At 43.3% G+C, this 22,703-nt stretch overlaps 1 protein-coding gene across 1 annotated transcript in view; it reads right to left on the bottom strand.

Annotated features, from left to right (window-relative positions):
• The window catches only part of ENO4 (enolase 4), a 34,154-nt gene extending 12,336 nt beyond the window's left edge, over positions 1 to 21,818 (bottom strand). Inside the window, exons 1-7 of the mRNA XM_065408574.1 lie at positions 21,660 to 21,818; positions 16,447 to 16,575; positions 12,163 to 12,353; positions 8,947 to 9,092; positions 6,607 to 6,776; positions 6,192 to 6,338; positions 3,677 to 3,742 (exon numbers count right to left, since the gene is read on the bottom strand). Coding sequence (XP_065264646.1) covers positions 3,677 to 3,742; positions 6,192 to 6,338; positions 6,607 to 6,776; positions 8,947 to 9,092; positions 12,163 to 12,353; positions 16,447 to 16,575; positions 21,660 to 21,818 — 1,008 coding nt within the window. The remainder of the gene's footprint in view (positions 1 to 3,676; positions 3,743 to 6,191; positions 6,339 to 6,606; positions 6,777 to 8,946; positions 9,093 to 12,162; positions 12,354 to 16,446; positions 16,576 to 21,659) is intronic.
• Positions 21,819 to 22,703: the final 885 nt, after the last annotated feature.

Here is a 22,703-nt window from a genome sequence, read left to right as displayed (position 1 = left end):
AACATTTTATAACTTGGAATGTTTGGGCTTCCTGTTGTTCATCATAATCCTCTGGAAGCTTAAAACTAAAATCTGTTTTCTTACCGGAGCTTTTTTCACTGCACTACGCGCACTGCCTTTTTTACTGTCTGTTAGCTGAGGGCTGGACTGTTGGCATTGAAGAAAAAGCAATGAAGCAGTTTTGTTTGGGAAAATCCAAGAATTACATAATTATTTCAGGGAGAGAAAAGAGAAAAAAAAAGAGTTGATCAACTTTGATCTCATAACATTAAGTGTACTCCTTTAGGTTAGAAAACATTAGTTTGGAAAACACAGAAGAGGAGTATTCTGTGTACAGTACAAAGTAATGATATTGTTTTATTACCACACAATAACTCATCTCCAAATGTTCATTTCAATGAAGAATGTGCATTGCTGCTTTTCCAGAGAATTTTCACTTTCTGTGCCAACTGCATATGTGCTCCCAAAAGTGTGGATCTGGACTGACTATGCACATGAAGAATAACTAGGGCCCCAATCCTGCAAAAATGTATGCACACACTTAACTTTACACACTTTGTCAATAATCCTACTGACTTCAGTAGAACTATTTTGTGTGTAAAGTTAAACGTGTCTTTGCAGGATCAGGGTCATTTCTTTTACATTGTACTTATGTTAGAATGTGGTTCCTTCTTATTGCAGTTTTTCTTGTAAGGATAATGGAATAGCTGGTTATCTCGTGTTTGTGAAAATGTTCTATTCTACATTTCTGATTAAAGTTCAATGTCACCAAACAGGGGTTTGTTTGTGTGTGTGTGAGAGAGAAATGGCAAAATACATTGTTAACGCACTTAAGGTTGCCTGGCTCATGCCCTTCCAGAATGTCGAGTGCAGTGAAACTAAAACTTCTGAAAACCAGGAAATACAGAGTTAAGATAAATGCCCCCTAGAGCTGGCAATAACCACTGGAAATTATCTGCATGCACTCCAGGTGCATTCACTGTGAAGTGTAGCTGTACTAAATGGTGGAGGAATAAAATGGAGTAGCTTGGAAGAGCTGTGATTCTGATATGAAGAGATCTGGGTCTGAGTCCCCTCATGTATATTATCAAAGGAGAGAGGTTTATGGGTACCTTGAGGTTCCAATCTGCATCATTTCAATACAGAATTGTGTAGGTTGTGTCAGTAGCAGGGCACTGGGGGCTTCTTGCCATGGGTATTGACAGTAGAAAGGTGAGATATGAAAGAACTCTGTGGGTTTAATGTTGGATAGGGGAAAGTATAGGTTTAGGTGGTATCTTATGTGCAAGTGTGAAGGAGTTGTAAAAGGGTGTGAAGCGGTTGTTAAATTTGACAAGTGTAATACTCTCTTAGGGGGAGTAGGCTGTGTGTTTGAGTATAGGGCAAGTCCAGGTAGCACTTGGGAGTGTGTGTATTATGGGCACCACTCAGAGAGAGTAGAGTTAAGGCTGCATGAGCATTTACCTGACCTCTTATTTCCTGGCTTTCAGACATTTGAGTTTTGCTGAATTCAATGTTCTGGAAGTGCACGAGATATCATCAGGCAACCTTTACTCTGTGTTAATGAATTTTATTGCCATTTTCTAATTTTTTTTAAACAAAGAGAAATGTTTGTCGGTAGATGTTTGGGTTCATTCAGACAGTTGTAGTTTTCACCTAGGTTTGTAACGGATATGCTTCTGTGGCTAGGTAATAATTAAAAAAAACTAGTTTTATATAGTGCTTTTCATCAGTAGACCTCAAAGAACTTTACGTCATTATCCCCATTTCACAGATGGGAAATTGAGACACTGAGAGGTGAAGTGACTTGCCCACAGTCTCCCAGCAGGCCAGTGGCAGAGCTAATAATAATCCCAGTCCAGTAGTCTTCCCACTAGGTCACATAGTTGCAATGTGATTCCTCATAGCTCCTCCCCCATTCTATACATTTTATTGTCGTGGAATAGGGATAATGTTGTGCTTTGAAACGTTTGCAATGTGTAGTTGCTACCAGGGCCGGTCATAGAAAACTCATCCATGGTCTATGTCCCCAAACCTTGATAGTTTTAATGCATGGTGGTTACAATAATTTTAAAAGTTTGAGAGACTGGTGTGTCTCACTCCTTTTCCATCCTTTATCCCACCATTCCTCACAACATATAGCCCCTCCACCAACATTTCCAGCTTCCCATCCCATCCCATTAAGCCATTAGTTGGCACTTCAGAAGCCAGAAGTTGCTCCTTGCTATCTCCTGCTCTGTGCTGCTGCATGCACATATCACAGGCAGCAGCTTACTGGAAGGTGGCACACCACCTTAGTTATATAGCCCAAGCTGCACTGAGCTAGGCCCCTCACTCCCATTACTCATCCCAAGCTGGAACTCTGCCCCTGCTTCAGTCAGGCTTCCCCAGCCATGCCCCAAGTCCACCCAATCCAACCCTCCTCCAAACGGGGCTCCCTCCACCACACACTCTGGCTAGCCCTTCCCATCCCCACCCACTCCACACAGAGGTGAGGTGTATCTTAACTACTCATTTTCTGGATTTCAGGGAGAGGGGCTCAGACACCCAAAGATGAGCAGGGTCCCCCAGATCCCAGAATACACAGCCAGCAATGGTGTAGAGCTGAGGTGCAGAGCTCCACCATAGTCCAGCATGTACACAGAAGGGCTGACAAGCCCCCAGTTCCCTAAAACCCCAACTTCCTCTGCTACCCCTCATATTCTCCAACCCCTCCTGTCTTTTCCCTTCCCACCCTCCCAGTTCCGACCCTCTCCTCTTTAGCTGAGCCCACAAGCCCTCTTCCCTTCCCTCCACCCATTTCCATTTATCTCCCCTCCCCATAATACCCCCATCCCTCACTGCAGACCCAACCCTCTCTTCCCTTGTTACCACTTACTCTTGCACCCGTCACCCCTTCCCTCCCAGTGAGCACTCACATGTGTAATTTATTTTCTTTTCAAAAATAGTTACAGCACCTTCTGAGTACTCTGCTACACTTAGATTACATATCTCAAAAAACACTCTTGGCAGAGGCAGATTTTTCACAACTGTTTACAGTTCATTCTTCGATTTCTGCCTAGGGTCGATTTTAAACTTCAAAATTGCTAGAAACTGTGAACTTCATAAAATACTATTTTTTGTTTTTACTTTTCTGGGGTCTATATCTCAGAAAACCTTTGTTAAATGGTCCCAAATTTGGATCACTGACCTTACCTCACCACCCCATTAAGCAAACCAAATTTCAAGGCAATCTAATTACCCTACAGTTTTTAGGGCACTTAGAACAATCAAGCTTTAAACTGAAAGCTGGCCTTAATCTTAACTATAGTAGAGCTACTCCTCTGCTATAATGTGTGTATAATATGTGGTGTGTGAAATAAATGCATTTACTATATTGTGCCTAGGGTGAGCAGATAGCAAGTGTGAAAAATTAGGACACTTTTTTTTGGGGGGGGGTAGTTGTGTAAATAAGACAAAGCCCCTAATATCAGGGTTGATAATATCAGGACGTCTGGTCACCCTAATGCCACAAAGCTGATAGAAATGTGATACAAGGCCCGCTTTTCAATATACACAGGTGACTGATATGAATGTCAAATAATAAATCTTATGTTCAGTATTAGAGAGGCCATATGAAGCATATCAACAGTATTAACTCCACAAGTTATTAAATTAGGATTAGTTTTTATTTTACCCCTTTGCCTACAGGATCCAGCAATCTCATCATTTGTTTCTGAATCTCCAGAAGCCTTTCAATACCCTTTAAATTAAATAACAATAGTCATCCAAAACAGAATTATTATTTTGCATTAAGAATGTAAATAAAAACATGAGAAAAAAATTATTTAAAAAAAACTTAGATCCTAATGCACACATTCCAGTGCAAATTTTTATTCTGTAGGTCTGATTAGCACACACAAAAATCACAAACTATCCATGGCCTTCTGATTTGGTCAAGCTTCTCCAATGTTACAGGGCCAGTAGCAGTGGAGCTAGGACCAATGAGTCCTTGTCTTGCTGAATGCGAGTAGGCAGAACCAGGGACGGCTCTAGGCACCAGCAAAACAAGCTGGTGCTTGGGGCGGCACATTTTTAGGGGCGGCATGGCCGGCGCCAGAATACCGCCCCTAAAAATGTGCCCCGGCCGCCCTAGCTCACCTCCGCTGCCGCTCGCGCGCCGCTACTCGCCCTCCCTCCCGGGCTCTCAAGCCTGGGAGGGAGGGGGAGCAGCGGCGCGCGAATCGGCTGTTTCGCGCGCCGCGGCCGCTCGGGGTCTCCCCCTCCCTCCCAGGCTCTCAAACCTGGAAGGGAGGGGGAGATCCCGAGCGGCCGCGGCACGCGAAACAGCTGTTTCGCGCGCCGCTGCTCCCCCTCCCTCCCTCCTAGGCTTGAGAGCCTGGGGGGGAGGAGGCAGGGCTGGGGATTTGGGGAAGGGGCGGAGCTGAGGCGGGGCCGGGGGTGGGGTAATTAAAAAACGGGGGGGGGGGGAGGGGCGGCCAAAATTGTTTTTGCTTTGGGCGGCAAAAATCCTAGAGCCGGCCCTGGGCAGAACCCTAAGAAGAACCCTACTTGAATTAACAACCAGCAGACACATTGGTCTGCCCCCTTAAGATCTAAGAGGAGGGGAAAAGCTAGATGACTGCCCCAAAACTCAAAAAGTGATGCAGGCACCAGGAAAGAAGGCTACCTGACTATGCTCCACCCCCATATAACTTCAGCTAAGCGGATGTGCTGAGAGAAAGAGTCCCCAGTGGATAGGATCACAAGCTTGTTGGGGTGATGGTATTCAGGGATCAAATATCATCTGTATATCTGCCCATGCCTACTAATCAGCACTTCCCTAGATCTATCTATGTATGGGCTTGTCTATACAGGGATACTCTGGTAAATTAATCTGAATTAAGTTTTAAAGTGGATTAGTTAAACTGCATGAAACCCCTGGGTGGACGCTCTTATTCAGAATTAAAATGGTCTTAATTTGCTTTAGAGTAATTCACTTTCTGAATCAAAGTGTCCACCCAGGATTTTAATACAGTTTAACTAACCTACTTTAAATTCACACTTTTAGTTAATTTGGATTAATTTTTCTGAGTGTCTTTTTGTAGACAAGCCCTATGAGATTAGCATCTAAGCACTTCAGAAACACTTATGTATTTATCTTCCACAACTCTGAAGTAGGAAAGTATTGTGATCTCCATTTTACAAGCAAGGAATGGAAGCACAAAGAGGTTAAACTCGCAGAGGAAGGCTGTGGCAGTCAGAAAACAAACCCCAATCTTGAGTCATAGTCTACTGCTTAACCACAAGACCATCCTTCCTCTTCAACTGAATAAGGAAAAGATTAACCTTCCTCCTTCATAAATCCTATGCCTTCATATTCTGTTAATCATGCCTAAAACAGGTGCACTAGTGGAGGCAGAGGTCACAGTCGATAACATAACTACACAGAGGGCACACTATGCTTGCTACTGCATGTTGTAGCAAAGAATCTCTTGTTGCTCCCCCGTCAAGCACCCAGGAGGCATTATGCCTTTGAAAGGCACAATGTCTCTAACTCCGTCAATAGGCTATGGTGACAATTATAAACAACAACAGTAAAGCTCAGCTACTTTGTTCAGGTCATTGGCATACAAAACAGAAAGTACAGCTTTAATGTAGGCATCTTGTGCAGATATATTCTTTAATGACACATACTGTTACGCAAATAAGGTGTTGACCCAGCCTGCCCTTATCCACCCTTCCTGCCCTTTAATGGGTTTCTGTTCTTCTTTGCTTTCCCTTCTACATCGTTTCATTTTAAAAACAATTTGTTGGTAAAGATTTTTATATCTTATTGTGTACTTTTCTTGGAGTCATCTTTTACCTGTGTGCTATGCACTGAATGATATGATTTATTACCTATGAATGGCAAGTTTCATTTTATACAAGCCTATTATATGCTCCCATTTTATTACAAAACTCTGCTGCTGCTTTTAATTGAATTGATTCCTGTGATCCACTAGACACACATACTTTATATTTGGAGATCTGCAATATAAAACATTCCATATTCCAACTATTCAGTTCTGCAATAACATTTTGTTAAAGGAACTTTGCCCTCTCCCATAAACAGAAATAAATAATCACTTTCTCAGGACTGTATCTAAAAGGTATGAGGTCAATAAATTATGATGTCATAAACTGCAAGTGAAAATAGTAGCATACAGTACTTGTTTAACTGTTAACTCTGTGGGTGGTATGAGCATCACTTCTTTCATTAACTTCAGTTTTCCAGATGATGATTTTCCACAGCTCAACAGAGTGACCATTGGTGGTGGCACAGTCAACTCCTTAGGCAAATCCTGAAATTGAGAAAGCTATGTGAAAATAAGACTGTTTAACTCTTATTGTTTAACCAAGCGTTTTCTTGTTTATTTTCACTACAGACCTGATCCAAAGCCCAATGAAGTGAGTGGAAAGATTCCCACCATTGACCTTAATGAGTTTTGGATTATGTCATATAAGGAGTCATCTGACAATGGACATCAAACTATACAGCTTTTCACTGAACATTCCTGAAGTACACAACTCTGGAACAGTGACTACAGCTGAGACAAAATGAAAAAAATATATATTGACAATTACCTGATCATGTTTCATCAATGCAAGATGTAAGTACAAAGGTGTGTTGTTAATGGTGGCACCAGTTTTAGCAACAGCAAGTGATAATCCTCCAATGGCTATGCTGCCACAGAGCACTGGTTCAATAGGTTCTGCAGGTGAGATTGGTTTCTCTGCAACAGAACTCTTCTTCCCTAATGTGATTAAGAATATTTACTAAATGTTTTCTCAGTTTAAAATTCAGTTGTGTACCTACAATATCAGCATCCTACAAATAAGTAAAATATTGCCATTTAAATGTTATGCATATTAACTGACGTACTAATACGATCTTAAATATTAATTTGATGTTTATTTCAATTAATCAATGCATTTTTTGTTGTATCTTGCAGCTCTCATCACTTGGGATTATCTTGATCTCCAACTGCACAATGCATTCCACCTCCTTTCTGATTTTAAATCCCTCCTCAAAATTCACTTCCTTCAGCTAGCTTTTAACCACTGATCTCTACATCTTATCTTTTACTCTTCTCTGTATTTAGATGTAATAATCTGATCTTTCAAGCTCCATACACAAAGCATGTTTTGCATGTTCTTTGTTTGTTGTAAACCTCATCCATCCCTCCCTTCCTTTCTTGTTCTCATCATTTTCTGCATTTATCTAGTTTACATTATAAGCTCATTGAGACAAAGTGCCCCTTCTGTTTTCTGCTAAGCAACATTAAGAAGAAGAATATAGCACCCTTAAGCCATGACCTGAAGAGACCAGATTTTCAAGTGTTCAACACCCACAATTTGGGCTAAATTTTTCAAAAGTGCTCAGCATCCAACGTATCTCCTTTGAAAATCTTATCATTTATTTTGGTTCCTAAATACATGCTCTTTTGAAAATCTGACCCTTCATACAAGAATCACAGAGCAATTTTCAGTAACAAAATACAAATGCAACAGAGTACATTTATAGTATTGTAAGTGAAGATTCACCAAAATAGGACCTGAACTACATTTACAGCATGTGATAGATTCTACACCACTTATACCCACAGGGTAAAGAGTAGCACAAATAGGGACGCAGTAAGTGAATGATCAAAAGCTAAAGCAAAGAGTTGTTTTGTTCTCCAAAGTTTCTTTGTAGGAAACTGTCTTTTGTGCCACATGCAACCAGACAGAGTACATTCTAAAACCAGCTAACGGCAGTTGAGTATCTGCTACTGCTTCACTGTGAGTCAGCAGCCATACCCACTGACTTCTAATAGCCAAAACTGTCTTAAATAAGTGTAAATTTTTCAATTTTTACATTCAGCAAGAAATCAATTATAACTATTGAAACTAAGTAGTCAATGACAGTTGGGTATCAAAACCCACTAAAACTACTGTGTGAAGCAAAAGATGACATCTGAGGATGGACAATGATAACTGTGGATAGCATATCTAATAATCTAAGTTGAAAAGTAGATGAATATTTGCATTAATGTGCATATCTATAAAACAATATCAAGAAATTACACTGATCTTACAAGATAAGTAAGAAGACACTAACAAGATAAACATGATAAGGCATCATCAGCAGCAGAGGTGATGGCTCACTCTCCAATTCCACAGAAAGAAGATAATAGAAAGGAGGCCCTTTCTCTGAGGAAGGCAGCATGTAAGTACTCTTGCTCCTTACTTTTGCCCATATATTTATTACCTTCAGTCTCTACCACCCATTTTCCTTTGCTCATACCACTTTCTCTTCCCTCTCCCCTTCGTCATCTTTATTCTTTTTGCTTTTCCTCTCCACACTGCCTCACTGTCTGATTCCCTCTCTTTGCAGACCCCTCCCTTTTCCTCTGTATTCTCAGTTTGCCTTCTTACCTCCATTCGTCCCCCTTTCTTCATTCCGTTTCTGTGTTCCCCAATATCTCTTCTCTTCCCCCATTGTTTCTTCTCCCCATCTTCATTCCACTCGCATTTTCCCGTTTATTCCTATGGTTTCCACTTCCTCCCCCGTCATTTTCATTCACATCCTCCTCCATTCTCATTCCCAGGATGAAGAGTGGACCCCCCCGCCCCCCCGGCTAGGCCAATCATGACCTGGAAAGCGGCTCAGTTTCACTATCCCATGTGGCTGACTGAGCCTGCTTTGTTCTCTTCTCCCCCGGCCCCAAGCTTTGCAGTGGAGATGAGTTATTCTCATTGCTGACTGGTGCTCTGGGAGAGAGGAACTGCAGCTAGTGGCCAGGAAGGTCTGGGATACAGTTACAAAAGCACTGTAGAGAAGCACTGCTACCCTTCAGTGCCCATGGGGAGCTACAGAAGGTATGCTAGCATCTTTATTGATTACTATCTTGCAAGAAATATTAGAAGAAAATCAACTAAAACCTAATTTGACTCCTTTTTTTTTGCCAGATGGTGTTACAGCTGATACAGCTGGAACATATGCAGGTGCAGAAATTGCTGCTTCTTGTTCTTCCTTTTCAATTGCCTTTCTTTCTTTTTCTTCTTCTACCTTCTTTGCAAAGTATTCACTGATGGGAAAAGAAAAGGCATATGATTAGTTGCTGTCAAGGATGATTCCCCACTCTGGCACTTCGAGTGCAGAAGGTGGGGGCCTGCAAGGATTCTAAACATTAATACTGGCGACTCCAGGCTTGTATTAAACTCCCACGGTTACAGCTTCTCTCTGACCTTGGATGGGTAGATGCTGCCACCATCCAAATGCAAAAAAAAGCCTTTTGAGAACACAGAAAGGTGCACTTGGGAATTACTTCCTGTGGGGTACCCTCAAGCACTTTCACACCCCACTCCAGGGAAGAGCTGAGAAAGAAAAACAAAGGAAATCAGCTGTTGCCACCAGCTAATTAAACAACATATGCACAAACCTCTTAGGGACACAAAAATCCAATCCTGTTCTTAAAAAAGGTAAATTTTATTAAAAACAAAAAGTAAGAAAATACATCTAGAACTTAGGTTTTTTGCTAGATCAAAAAAAAAACAATTACAAAAATTAACCATCAAGATAGCTCTCTTGAGGTTCAGCTTAAAGGTTACAAGCAAAACAAAAGCACCTAGGGTTAGCACAGAGGAGTCAATAAGAAATAAAACAAATAAACCTAATCGCGTCTTCCTAGACCGTCCTTGACTTATTTACATATCTGGGGCTTCAGATAAGCAATTTCTAGGTATGATCTGATGGTTTTTCATACCTGGCTTAAAGTTTCCTACATCATAGTTCAGCCCGGTTCCTGCTCTGTCTCTCCTCTTTCCGGAGAACAACAACAAATAGACAAAGGGAAAGTTTTTCCCAATTTTAAAAAGTTCTAGCCCTCCCATTGGCTCTTTTGGTCAGGTACTCGCTCCCTTTTTTTACCTATGGGCTTTTTTAACCCTTTACAGGTAAAGCAGGTAGAGAACAGCTACCAAGAGGGATTTTATAGCTAACTGGCTGGGTTTCCATAAAAGGAAGCTACCCTCCACCTTCATTTATCACAGTTGCTTAAGAATATTATTAGGTAAATGAGGAGCAGGCATGGGCTAGTGGGAAAAGCACATGCTGGGAGATGAAGTAAGATCTATTCATGGTTCTGCTGCTGACTCCTCGTGTGAACCTGGGAAAGTCAATAAACTTCTTTGTGCCTCAATCTAGCCATCTCTAAAATAGGTTTAATAATACACATCACAAAGGGATGTTATAAGGCTTAATAGATATGTACTTTGAAAACTTTGGACAGAAGTAACAGAAGGGCAAAGTATACATATTCGAATGAGGGTGGCAATGCTGTTTAGTTTAAACCTCATTTTTCAGCTATTTCATATCCTATTGAATTGAAACTGAAAGGAGATGGCTTAGTGGTCTAAACAACCAGCTTGAAGTGCAAAACCACCTTCAAACCCAGCAAGGTTGACTCTGCTCTTTATCCTTCCAACGTAAATAATGTGAGCTCTATACAGAGAAGACCCTCAAAAGGAAGACTTATTTGCTTTGCATGGATATTAAAAATCCCATGGCACTTCCCCAAAGTGTCAGGATTTGGCTTAATTTGCTTATCCAGAAGGTCATCTTTCTCTAGAGTTGAGCTCTGGTTATATGGCTGCTTTTTTAGAAGCGGCTGTATTTTAGCTGTTTGTATACAATGGAAGCAACATATAGCGTGAAATTCACCCCAGTGCAGTGGGAATAAGGCCATATAAGTGGTAAATCAATGTTTTGTTCAGGCCCCATCAATTAGATGAATTTCATCCATAGTGAAGCTTCACTCCACTAAGCATGTTCCACAGAGCTAATTTTCTTGGAATGCAACAGTTTATACCTGTCAGGTATATGAGGTACTCCATTCCAACAGGTAGAAAGGAAGCCCTGGCTCCCAGTCTTCCTGCAGCTGCTCCTGTTAGAAGGCTGATCCCTTCCAAGAGGTAGCTGCCAGTAATTCTTACAACTACAGAGGATGAGGGGAAGTCATACCACCATTCCCAGAGTGAAGAGCAGTCAATCTTTAGCCAGATAGGCCCTCTCCTATTACAGTGAGACTCCATTCATAAAGAAGGGTTTTGGTGAAGGAAAAGAAATTCAGTTTATAGTATGATTTGGGATGAAAAATGTTATATATTGTACATGAAAAATAGTATTAGACAATTCCCAAGACAAACTTTTTTTTTTTTTTTTTAAACTGTTCAACTAAATCTGCAGGAGGGTTTGATGCTAGGAAAATCAAAACACCTTTTGGGACACTTATATTTTTTTCTTACGAAAGACCAGATAAATGTGTTATAAATGGAAAAATATTACCATTCTCCACTGCTTCATAATTTCTCTAAGATCAGAAGAAGTTTGTTTGGAAAAATGGAAATGAACTTGATTACAGAATAGGTATTTTCCAAGGATGCATAAAACAGAAATCAGAAACTTAAAACAGAAACAAAAGGAGGTTGATAATGATCCCAAGGTAAGAGCCTTAGATAGCCTCTCAGAGTGGTCTACTTTGAAAGAGTACTCCATCAAAACCAGAGACTTGTAAATACACTATGTGGGAAATTAATCTCAGTGCTGAGGGCCCATGGAAGGCCTTTCACACCACTTATGTCCTGCAGGACACTAGAGGCAGTGGCCGAGCTGTTGGCTGAGTAAGATTCCAACCAAAGCTCCATGAGCTGCTGAGGGAAAGACCACTGGATCTGTACTACCGCATACTGAAATCAATGGAAAGACTCCCACTGACTTCAGTGAGCACTGGATCAGTTCCTTACATGGGTCCAATGTGGGGACTGTGGCTGATATTCCAGGTCATGTCCAAAAGCAGGGGTGGGTGTGTGTTGGAGGTGTATTCCTAACTCCCATCTTTGTATTCTGCACAATGCTGGTTTATCTGGATTTTGTGCAGGCTGGGATGAACTTCACATTATATAAATATACAGCACTGGAAATAATATAGTGCAAGGCTTCTAGTGGTAATAATATCTAGAAATATTGTGTAGAAAGAATTAGGAATAACATTAGAAAAAATATTGAGATTTTGCGCAAATTATTTATTTACAATACAATTATTTGCAATAATTTGTTTTACTACAGTAAAAATCAGTGAAATAATATGCAAGACCTACCCAAGCAGCTCATCAACTTTACACTGGTCAGCAGGTTGCAGGTCTCTGAGCATTTCATTCAGTGATCCATTTATCCATTCCAGGGCTCTATTAATAGAGTCATTTCTTTCTTTCTCATCAGCATCAATTGCTTCAGGTGAAGCATTTTCAAGGATTTCAGAGTGAGAAGAGACCACAATGGAACAAATGCTCTGCAAAATGATTGTGAAAAGATTACAGACTCTTCCATTTCTAACTTTGAAATGTCACTTTAAAAGATTAAAATGATATAGACTTATACATATCCCCCCTCCCCAGCAACTTAATTGATCCCGTAATTCAGGCTTTTTCTTGGTTTCTCGTACGTCTGCACTTACAGCTTTCCATCTAATATTCTCAAACCATTTATGAATATTACTTATGTGTTAATTCTCCTGTCACATAATTTTTACACTCATTTTATAGGATGGTAAAGTAAGGTTCAGATTGAGTTAGTGACTGGCCCTGAGCCTGCAGATCTGATCAATGCCAACAGAACTTACACCTAAATGGTGTCTCAGTCCAATCCCAATTCAGTGAGGCTTTGCGTGGAGATAGGGATCAGATTGCAGAATCTGGACCTAAAACAGTGACAGCACCAGGAATAGAACCCAGGAGTCCTAGTTTGTGTTTTAACCACTAGAATGCTATTTTCACTGTAAGACAAGGTGGGTGAGGTAATATCTTTTATTGAACAAACTTCTTTTGGCAAGAGAGACAAGCATTCAAGCTTACTCAAAGCTCTTCAGGTCTGCTGAAGTGTGAACGTCTCTGTGTAAGTTAGTGTTTTTCCAGATCTTTCAGCAATAGAAATTCTTTACAAATATTACTGACAATAGATTGCCAAATGTACAAAACAAAATTTAAAAAAAGATGACCATAGGTAACTTAAAAAAAAAATTCAAAACCTTGCATCCATTTCCTCTTCTGAAATAAGCATCTGCCAAAATAAGTTTCATAAGTGTTATTTACCTGGCAATATTATAGGAAGATGTGCCTATAAATTACATTAACAACTGAGGGTGAATGACAGTATCAAACAAGTATAAATGCTGGTGAATTATGGTTAAGGATACAATTCTGTCACAGAGGTAATGGATTCTGTGACTTTCCGGGACCTCCGTGACGTCTTCTGGGGCAGAGCTAGAGCAGCTATCAGCCCTGGAGCCACCGGAACAGTGGCCCCAGAATAGCTGGCAGTTGGCCAGCCCCAGGCTTGCTGGAACAGTGGTCCCCGGCCCACTGGAGCAGCAGCTGGGATTGGATCAGCCCCTGTGGGGCTGGATCAGCAGTGGCCAGCCCCTGCCGCAGGAGCAGCAGCAGGGTTGGAGCAGAGGAAAGCCCCAGCAGCACTGTTTGTCACTCTCTATCCACCCAGGTATTTTTAGTAAAAGTCAGGGACAGGTCGTGGGCTTCCATGAATTTTTGTTTATTGCCCACAACCTGTCCCTGACTTTTACTAAAAATACCCGTGACAGAATCTTAACCTTAATCATGGTACAAGAGATGTCTATTGTTGCAGTCAAAAGTGTCATATAATGACAATGTGACCTTTAAATGAACTCCATTTTGATCAGTGACTAACTACTGTGCATCCTTTACAGATTTCCTAAGGATGATTGCATTAAGGATCAGAGTCCTGTGGCACCTTATAGACTAACAGATATATTGGAGCATAAGCTTTCATGGGCGGATACCCACTTCGTCAGACACATGCGTCTGACGAAGTGGGTATTCACCCACAAAAGCTTATGCTCCAATACATCTGTTAGTCTATAAGGTGCCACAGGACTCTTTGTTGCTTTTTACAGATCCAGACTAACACGGCTACCCCGCTGATACTCTGCATTAAGGATGTTAGACAAAATGAACCTTAAATACTTTTCAAACTGGATTAAAAAAAAATACATAAATTGTCTCCTTTTCTGAGCATTTTCAGTGAAGTACAGTAACTCCTCACTTTAAGTCGTCCCGGTTAACATTGTTTCGTTGTTACGTTGCTGATCAATTAGGGAACATGCTTATTTAAAGTTGTGCAATGCTCCACTCTTACGTTGTTTGGCTGCCTGCTTTCTCCACAGCTGGCAACCTCCCTACGCCCCCCCTCCCCTCCCCACAGCATCTCCTGCCCACCGGCAGACCCCACGGATCAGCGCCTTCCCCCTCCTCCCCCGCCTCCTGCCCACAGCAATCAGCTGGCTTGCGGCGTTTTGGGGGCAGGATGGAGAGGGGAGGAGCAAGTACTCGGCGCACAGGCTCCCCCTCCCTCCCCATCTCCCGAACGAACGCTGCAAGCTAGCTGATTGCCCCGGGCAGGAGGCGGGGGGAAGGGAGGGGGAGCCTGCGCCAAGTCCTCGCTCCTGCCTCCTAAACGCAAGCCAGCTGATTGCCCCAGGCAGGAGGAAGGGGGGAGGAGCGAGGACTCGGCGCGCCTCCCCCCTCCCTCCCCTGCCTCCTGCCCGTGGCAATCAGCTGGCTTGCAGCATTTAGAAGGGGGGGAGGAGTGTGGGAAGTAAAGGGGGAGGAGGTGGGGGGGGGAGAAGAGCAGGTCAAGGATGGGGGCTTGGGGGAAGGGGAGGAGTGGGTGGGCTGAGAGTTGAGCCCCCTGCCCCTGGTGCTTTCAGAGTAGGGGAAGCTGCTGCTGCGCACCGTGCTTCTCCTAGCCTACAGCACCTTCAGCCTCCTTGCGTGCCTCATCTCCAGTGCCTGTGGGCTGTGCCTGTGTAGGGTAAGGCAGGGGCACCTCCCAACTATAGTACAGTACCTGCATTAAATTACTTGTTTAAAATGTATATAATGCCTTTTGTCTGGCAAATTTTTTCCCCCCTGGAACCTAATCCCCCCTATTTACATTAATTCTTATGGGGAAATTGGATTCGCTTAACATCGTTTCACTTAAAGTCGCATTTTTCAGGAATGTAACTACAACGTTAAGTGAGGAGTTACTGTAAATCATAGCTCTACTTCTAGGAGAGTGTAAACAACTACCATCTGTAGTGAAGTAGAGAGACAAGGTGGGTGACGTAATATCTTTTATTGGACCAACTTCTCTTGGTGAGAGAGACAAGCTTTTAAACTTACATAGAGCTTTTCTTCAGTTCAAGGAGTATCACAGCTATATATAAGGTGGAACAGGTTGTTTAGCATAACTAGTTAACACATGTTTCAATGGACCATTCAAGGTGAAGGGTCTATTACCATCCCTCCATTCATTGGGGGGTGGGAAGGGGTAAAAAAAAAAAGCTTGGGGGTAGCGGGTTGTTAGTGGGATATAGATTGTTGTAATAAGCCATAAATCCAGTGTCTCTATTCAGCCATCTATGGAAAAACCCTGGATGCTAATGTGGAATAATGCTAATGTGAGGGGAACACAGCACTAGTCTTGAATTTCTGGAACACACAACAATATTTTGAATGGAGTGAAACGTACATTTCCCTAAACTCGCAGGGTGAAAACCTGTTCATTCACATGAACTGTGTTAATACTAGACTGCATGCTTTTTTTCTGAAATACAGTTGTGTAATAGGAATAGAAAGATATGTAGCTCAAAACATATGAATGAAAATAAATGTACAGTAAAAAACATGCAGAGCTATCTCCAAGAACAGGGACAGCCCTGATCCTGCAAACACATATATGTATATTTTTAAGCACATGAGTAATTCTGTTGACTTCTGTGGGGCTACTGAGCACATAAGTGTGTGTTTGCAGGACAGGAGCCTCATCTAGCATATTACCAGTGTAAGAAGACTGAGAAAGGTGCCACTGAGACATTTTAAAGAAAGAAAAGCAAGACACAGAACTCCAAAACTCATGTTATGTAGGGGGGATGAGTTAAATTAGGGTCCAAGTCTGAGAAATGCTAAAAGCTATCTCCTGTCACCATTGGAGTCAAGAGGAGTTTTTGCTTATGGTTACTATGGCAGTATAACAGGGCAAGGACCAGGGTACAATTATATGACAAACGACAACATACATAAATGTAATATCAGATGTGGGTTACAAATTAAAATATAAACAAAGCATTATTATTCCAAAAACAGTAAATACTGTATAATAGTCAGGGGTAATGCAATGTAGTTAATTTTCACCAGAGTTTTGGTACTTCTGACTTACAAAAGTAATTCATTCAGGAACTTGATCCACATTTAACTCCTCCATTTTGTCTCATGAATTAAAATGACCCATCATTAACAATGGTGGAGATGAGCATCTCTCTGTAATGTCCTGTTAGGATATATAACAAAATAAGATGTAGCTCATACCTTCTCATGGTTTTTAACTGTGCAAAATATTTCCACTTCTAATGTTGGTCGACCAACTCCATCAAGGACCTTCCTTCCAATTAATTTGCATATTACTGGAGGTTTTGAAAATGTAGAGAAGTAGTTAGCCTTGAAGAAGAGAGAGAGTTTGATTAAAAATATCAATTTCTGTGTAAATAAGTCTTTCATTTTATGTTAGTATTAAATCCATCATTGGGTAAATCTATTTTTGTGTCTTGATATTCATCAGGATACTTTAGTATTCTTACTCCTATATTGTGTGCTTAAGAGCCAGCCACTCTAGAACCTGGGCTTATACTTACTGCTGGCAATCTATATAGCACTATTCATTTCTATTCAGGTTCATATTGTGACAGGTATTACAGCCCCATGCCATATATCTGGGGACTATTGTATTAAATTTATGAATGGTTTATGTATGATTGTGTCCTACTTCATGGGGGAGGGTTACCACAGCTCCTCCAGAAATTTACAAACAGTCGGAGCTGACTACTCCTAGGATTATATGCAACTCCAAGACATACCATACCCTGGGGTGGTTTGCATATACTGCTTTAGGCTGGGTTTTCCAGAGACTAGGAAACAAAGAAAGGGCTTTTGGTATAAAAGAATGAGTTTGAATTCACCTGTGACCTCCTTTTGATTCAGCAAATGGACAGGACCATAGATCCTAGGGGGACACCAACCCTGGAGGGAAGGGTTGGAAGAGTGTTGACCTATCTGGGCCCCCTAAGACGGATGGATGATTTCTGGTATGTTTATTAATAAGCATGTCAGAACTTTCATTGTTTTTTATGTTTTCTCTGTGATGCTTTTACCCTAAGAATAAATGTGCTCTGCTGAGAAAAAGCTGCATGGTAACTTGTAATTAGGCTTGGCAGGATTCAGTTTTAATCAGTAACAGTCAGTAAACATCCATTTCAGCTGACACACTGCAGTCGACTGAAAAAATATCAATTGGTACCAGATGGGGCATCTGTAGGGATCTGGTGTCGCTGGCCCTGCAGCAGTGCAGGGAGCCCTCTGCAACCCTGCTGTTATGGGAGTAAGTAAGCTGGTGCCAGCCAGGGGGGAGGCCACTCCACTGCTGAATGCCTCCTGTGGCAGTACAGGGAGCCCTTAATAGCCCTTGTGGCACAGGAGTGCTAAGAGACTCTGTTCTGCCCTGCCAGGAACGCAGCCTCCCCCACACTTTGTGCCTGCAGGGATTGGGTGTCACCAGCCCTGCAGCTCTGTTGTCACTGTAGCGAGGGAGCAGGGCCATGACACCAGAGCTGCAGAGGGCTTCCTGCATGGCCACATGACTGGTGACACCTGATCCCTGCAGGCACAAGGTGCGGGGGGATGCTGTGGTTGTCCTGGTCTAGAGAAGCAGAGACCATCAGCCAGAACTGCAAAGATGAGGATGAGCCCCCCAGCTATAGGGGAGGCCATCCTGCTGCTGAACAGTTCCTGCTCAGGAACAGCTCCCACACCTCTGGCTGGTGAGTGAGTGGGTGGGGTCGGTGACATCCAATCCCTGCAGACACGTGGAGTTGTTGTCCCCGGACATGGTGGTGGCTCTGTCCCTGGATGACAACTCTGCCTCGTGGCCCTAGTCTGGCCTGAGCTCTGCTTTCCCTCACCAGGACCCCAGCCTTCCCTGCACCTTGTGCCTGCAGGGATCCAGTGCCACTGGCCCCTCAGCTATGCAGGGAACCCTCTGCAGCTCTGCTATCATGGCTCCATTCGCTCATGCACCAACCAAGAGTGTGGGAGCCATTCCCAGGCAGGAACTGTTCAGCAGCGGGGTAGCCTTCCCGTGGCTGGGGCTCATGCTCCTCCTTACCAGTCCTGGCTGGGAGTCTCTACTCCAAATGCAGGGGGCCAGGACAACTGAAGCTTACCCCACACCTTGCACCCTTGGGTCTTTGGCCCCTCAGCTTCACAAGGACCTCCTGCATCCCCACTGTCAGCACTGCCCTAATCTGAACCCAAGCGCACAGCTGTTAAAATAAAAAATAGTTAAATAAAAAAAATCTTAAAAATGCAAATTGATCATCAAAAAAATCTTAAATAAAAAACGATAATCCAAAATTAGAAAAAAATAAACATTTAGAATCATAGAATATCAGGGTTGGAAGGGACCTCAGGAGGTCATCTAGTCCAAGCCCCTGCTCAAAGCAGGACCAATTCCCAACTAAATCATCCCAGCCTGGGCTTTGTCAAGCCTGACCTTAAAAACCTCTAAGGAAGGAGATTCCACCACCTCCCTAGGTAACCCATTCCAGTGCTTCACCACCCTCCTAATGAAAAAGTTTTTCCTAATATCCAACCTAAACCTCCCCAACTGCAACTTGAGACCATTACTCCTTGTTCTGTCATCAGGTACCACTGAGAACAGTCTAGATCCATCCTCTTTGGAACCCCCTTGTAACTGCTGGCAATACACTGTTCATAGCCCTCAGAAAGAAAGCAACGCACAGGTGCTGGCTGTTAGACCGAATGGCTTGCTGAGGATATCACAGTGTTTGGCAGGGGGTGTGCATCCTTAAAGCTCCTGGTCAGAAGGGTGTGGAACATGGGTCCCTGCCCAGAGCCAGGTGATGGCTGTAAGACTGGGCAATCCTGGAGTGGACCATGGAGGAGGAATACAGGTGCAGTTACTCCTGAAACTGACACACAAAATAAGCCCCTCACTGCCTGATGGCCCACTGAGGAGTTTCTGATGTTGCAGGTGTAGGGCACTCTGACCTTGAATAAGCCATGTGAAAAAAGACTGTACCTGTCTGTCTCTAGAAAGCAGAGGGGAAAAGGCAGAGGAGAGAGCCTACTCAGGAACAACTCTGCTAAAGCCATTTGGAGGATGACTCACAGGATCTGGCCTTAAAGGAGCATTAAATATCCTGTAACACTTCTTAATGTATTAGTTAACTGGTCAAGTAAATATTAATGTACAGTACTTTGAAGATGTAAAATGTTATAGATCCCATTTAAGCTCTAAGTGTTTCTGAAAAAAACACTATCAAACAATCCTGGAGGCTCAAAAAAGCCACCCTCTTTCAAAAAGAGGTTCTCATATGCAGGGCTGTGCATACACTGTTACTGAGTGCATCATGTCTGCCACTTTTGCCTTCATTGTTGTATGCAGTGTGGCTGTAGCTGTGTTGGTCCCAGGATATTAGAGACAATGTGGGTGACATAATATCTTTTATTGAACCAACTTTTGTTGGTCTCTTGTCTATCTCACCAACAGAAGTTGGTCCAATAAAAGATATTACCTCACCCGCCTTATCACTTTTGCCTTCATAATATAAGTTAATTAGAGGAAGAATATTTCTAAGTTTATAGAGGAAGCAAATGAGAGATCTGACTTCAAGAATGAGGATAGAGAAAAAAGGATTGTTTGTGAATGCTTCTCTTGCCCAAGAGAAGCATTTCATCTTCTCAGCTTTTTTTCAGCTGAATATGTAGGTGATATCACAAGCTGACTTGGTCAAGATGCCATAGGAATCATTAGTTATTTACAGTTGAGTTCCATCTGTGTTAATATGGTAAATGACCAAGAGGGAAAAGACAAGACAAGACTAAGAACTAAAGAGAGCTGGTCTTAGCAAAGAAGAGGAACCATCACCAAATCCAGGGAGTGATTTGTGAGGTAGGAAGTGAACCATAACATGTGGAAACTAGAAACACCAGCGTAGCTATGGATGCAATCCTGGTGAATAGAGTGGTACACAGTGTTGAAAGCTGCAGTGAGGAGTCAGAGGTATACCTAACAAGTATCATAAAAAAAATCAACTATCACAAGCATGACAGAATTTTGTTTGATTTACCTTCTTTCTAGTAAAACATAATCTAGAACAGTGGTTCTCAAACTTTTGTACTGGTGACCCCTTTCAAATAGCAAGCCTCTGAGTGCGGCTCCCCTTATGAATTAAAAACACTTTTTTATATATCATTATAAATGCTGGATGCAAAGCGGGGTTTGGGGTGGAGGCTGACAGCTCGCAACCCCCCATGTAATAACCTCACAACCCCCTGAGGGGTCCCGACCCCCAGTTTGAGAACCCCGATCTAGAACTAGTGGTCACACCTTATCGGGGAGATAATGAAACTTGAGGTCAACATGGAACAATGCAGTGAATAATGCCTGAGATGTAAGACTTCATTATCATAGAGAGATTTGTGTAGGAGGAAGCATTGGAAGGCAATCTTTTAAAAACAGCTTCTAGAGTATGGTGTTGGCCATTCCACTATTATACTGAGAGGATATTTTATTGGCCACACTAGTTCTCTGCTGCTGGCCAGAGCTTTGCTGAACAGCTGCAGGGTAAAGCTCGCCTGATTCTTGTCCATTTCACCGAGGCCCACAGGGATCAGAATACCAATAGCAGTGTGAAAACTAACCAGATTCCCTTTATCTTCATTCTTATGATGTTTGGCAGAGGTTTGCACAACAGTTGTGGCTGTGGGAGCGTCTGCCTGCAGTCTCAGAAAAAAATCCTTTGCAATCTCTTGTTAGTTCAAAATTCAATCGAGCTAGTTTAACATGATTGAATAGTTCTGTTAAGGGACCACCTAATGCTGCCGTTCCAGCAGTGACAAACCCAAGCGTGCAAAAACCATGCCCCAGGCCTCAAACTGTGACAAATCTGTTGTAAGCTAAATAAAAGGAAGGGTCATTTTGTCCTCTGGTTTCTGGGCTGCTAGGGTGCAGGTAGGTAGGTCTCATTATTAAGCTTTGCTCCACAACCAGAAGGGCTGATAACTCTTTTGGTGAAAAATTGAAATTGTCACCTAATCCCGAGAATCCAGGAGCTGAGGCTTTATGAAAAATAGCAAAGAGCTGAGCCTGGCGATAATGTGATGTGAGCTGGTACCCTTAGGCTCGAGCACCATCTCACGGGAAGGTCAGCCAGGTGGAGGCTGGAGTGCCCACTGGGTGATGCTGCAGCAGGGCCGCAGCAGCCCAGGCCAGGAGGCTGGGTACCCCCAGGACCACCTGCCTCATCCCTCCACCCCTGCTACAGGGGGTAAGCCTCGTTCTCACTCCCTCCCGCTGAGCAGAAGTCCTAGCCTCAACCTTACCCCGCCCACTTTCCATTTGCGCGGGGGATTATGGGATCTGTCAAGGGGGGGCGGGGCGAGGTAGTGCAGCGCCTGCGCATTAGCCACCCCCTCCCCGCGCACTACTCCCCCCCGGTAGGTACCAGATGGCCGTAGAGGTCAGCAGGACGCAGGTAGAACGTGGCGTTGAGCGCCTCCTCTAGCCGTTGCGGGACCTCGTTGCTCCGATAATACTCGGCCGCCTGGTGCCTGAGCTCGGGGAGGTCCCGCCGCCGCCGCTCGCGTTCCCCGCCGGGCTCCATGGGGCTGAGGAAGCTGTTGCTAGGAGACGGAGCGCGTCCCCTCAGCGCCGACTTCTCGCGCGACAGCTGCCGCCGGGGCGGTTGCCTTCCGCGCGCCCTCTGGGAGGAGTCGGGGGTCGGACCCCTTCCCCCTCCCCCACGCTCTCCTAGCTCTCGGCCTCCCTCAGCCTGGGGGCCGGGACTCCTGGGTTCTCTCCCCGCCTCTGCCAGTGAGCTGCTCTGTGGCCCTGGGCAAGTCACCTACCGGCCCTTCAGCTTTCCCCGGGAGCCAAACGGGGATGAGGGTATTTGCTCTGCCTCATAAGTGGCCTTTGGGCTACAGGGACTAGTGCATAGAGGTGGCAGGTGCCATGGCAGTGTGAACAGCTGGGCATTAAGGAAGAGGAGTGGAATTGCCCTGGCTATAAACTGCCACGTTGCTGGGCTTGCTGTGGTTAGAGAGTCAGATGTTTACAACTCTTCTTTTTCGGGGTGGAGGGTCCGCGCTCTCTCTTAGACTCTTCCAGGGGTTGGTTATGATCTTTAATGCTAGACACTTGCAAGCGAGTTCCCTTTTGTAGTAAAAGAGTCTTTGAACAACAAAATTGCGCAAGATTAACATTCTGAAAGAGACACAGATTATAGCTTGTGAAATATCTAGTGAGGACAAAGCTGCCAAGTGCCCCAGTAACTTTACTTCTGCTTTTAAAAATCCTTTACATTCAATGAAAAAAGAAACATTTCACAGCCTGAATGATCATTTGTAGTCTACAATTTCTCACCAAAAAACTTCCACTTTGTTGCCCAGTTCGTTGGTAATTTTGTTGAAGTAACTGAAAATGGAGATACTTAAAATGCTATTAGCGGCACACTTCCTCAGTTCTAAAACCAATAGACCTTGCTCAT

This window comes from Emys orbicularis, chromosome 7 (assembly GCF_028017835.1).
Source record: "Emys orbicularis isolate rEmyOrb1 chromosome 7, rEmyOrb1.hap1, whole genome shotgun sequence".
Lineage (NCBI taxonomy): Eukaryota > Metazoa > Chordata > Testudines > Emydidae > Emys > Emys orbicularis.
This window is presented reverse-complemented; position numbering and strand designations above follow the sequence as displayed.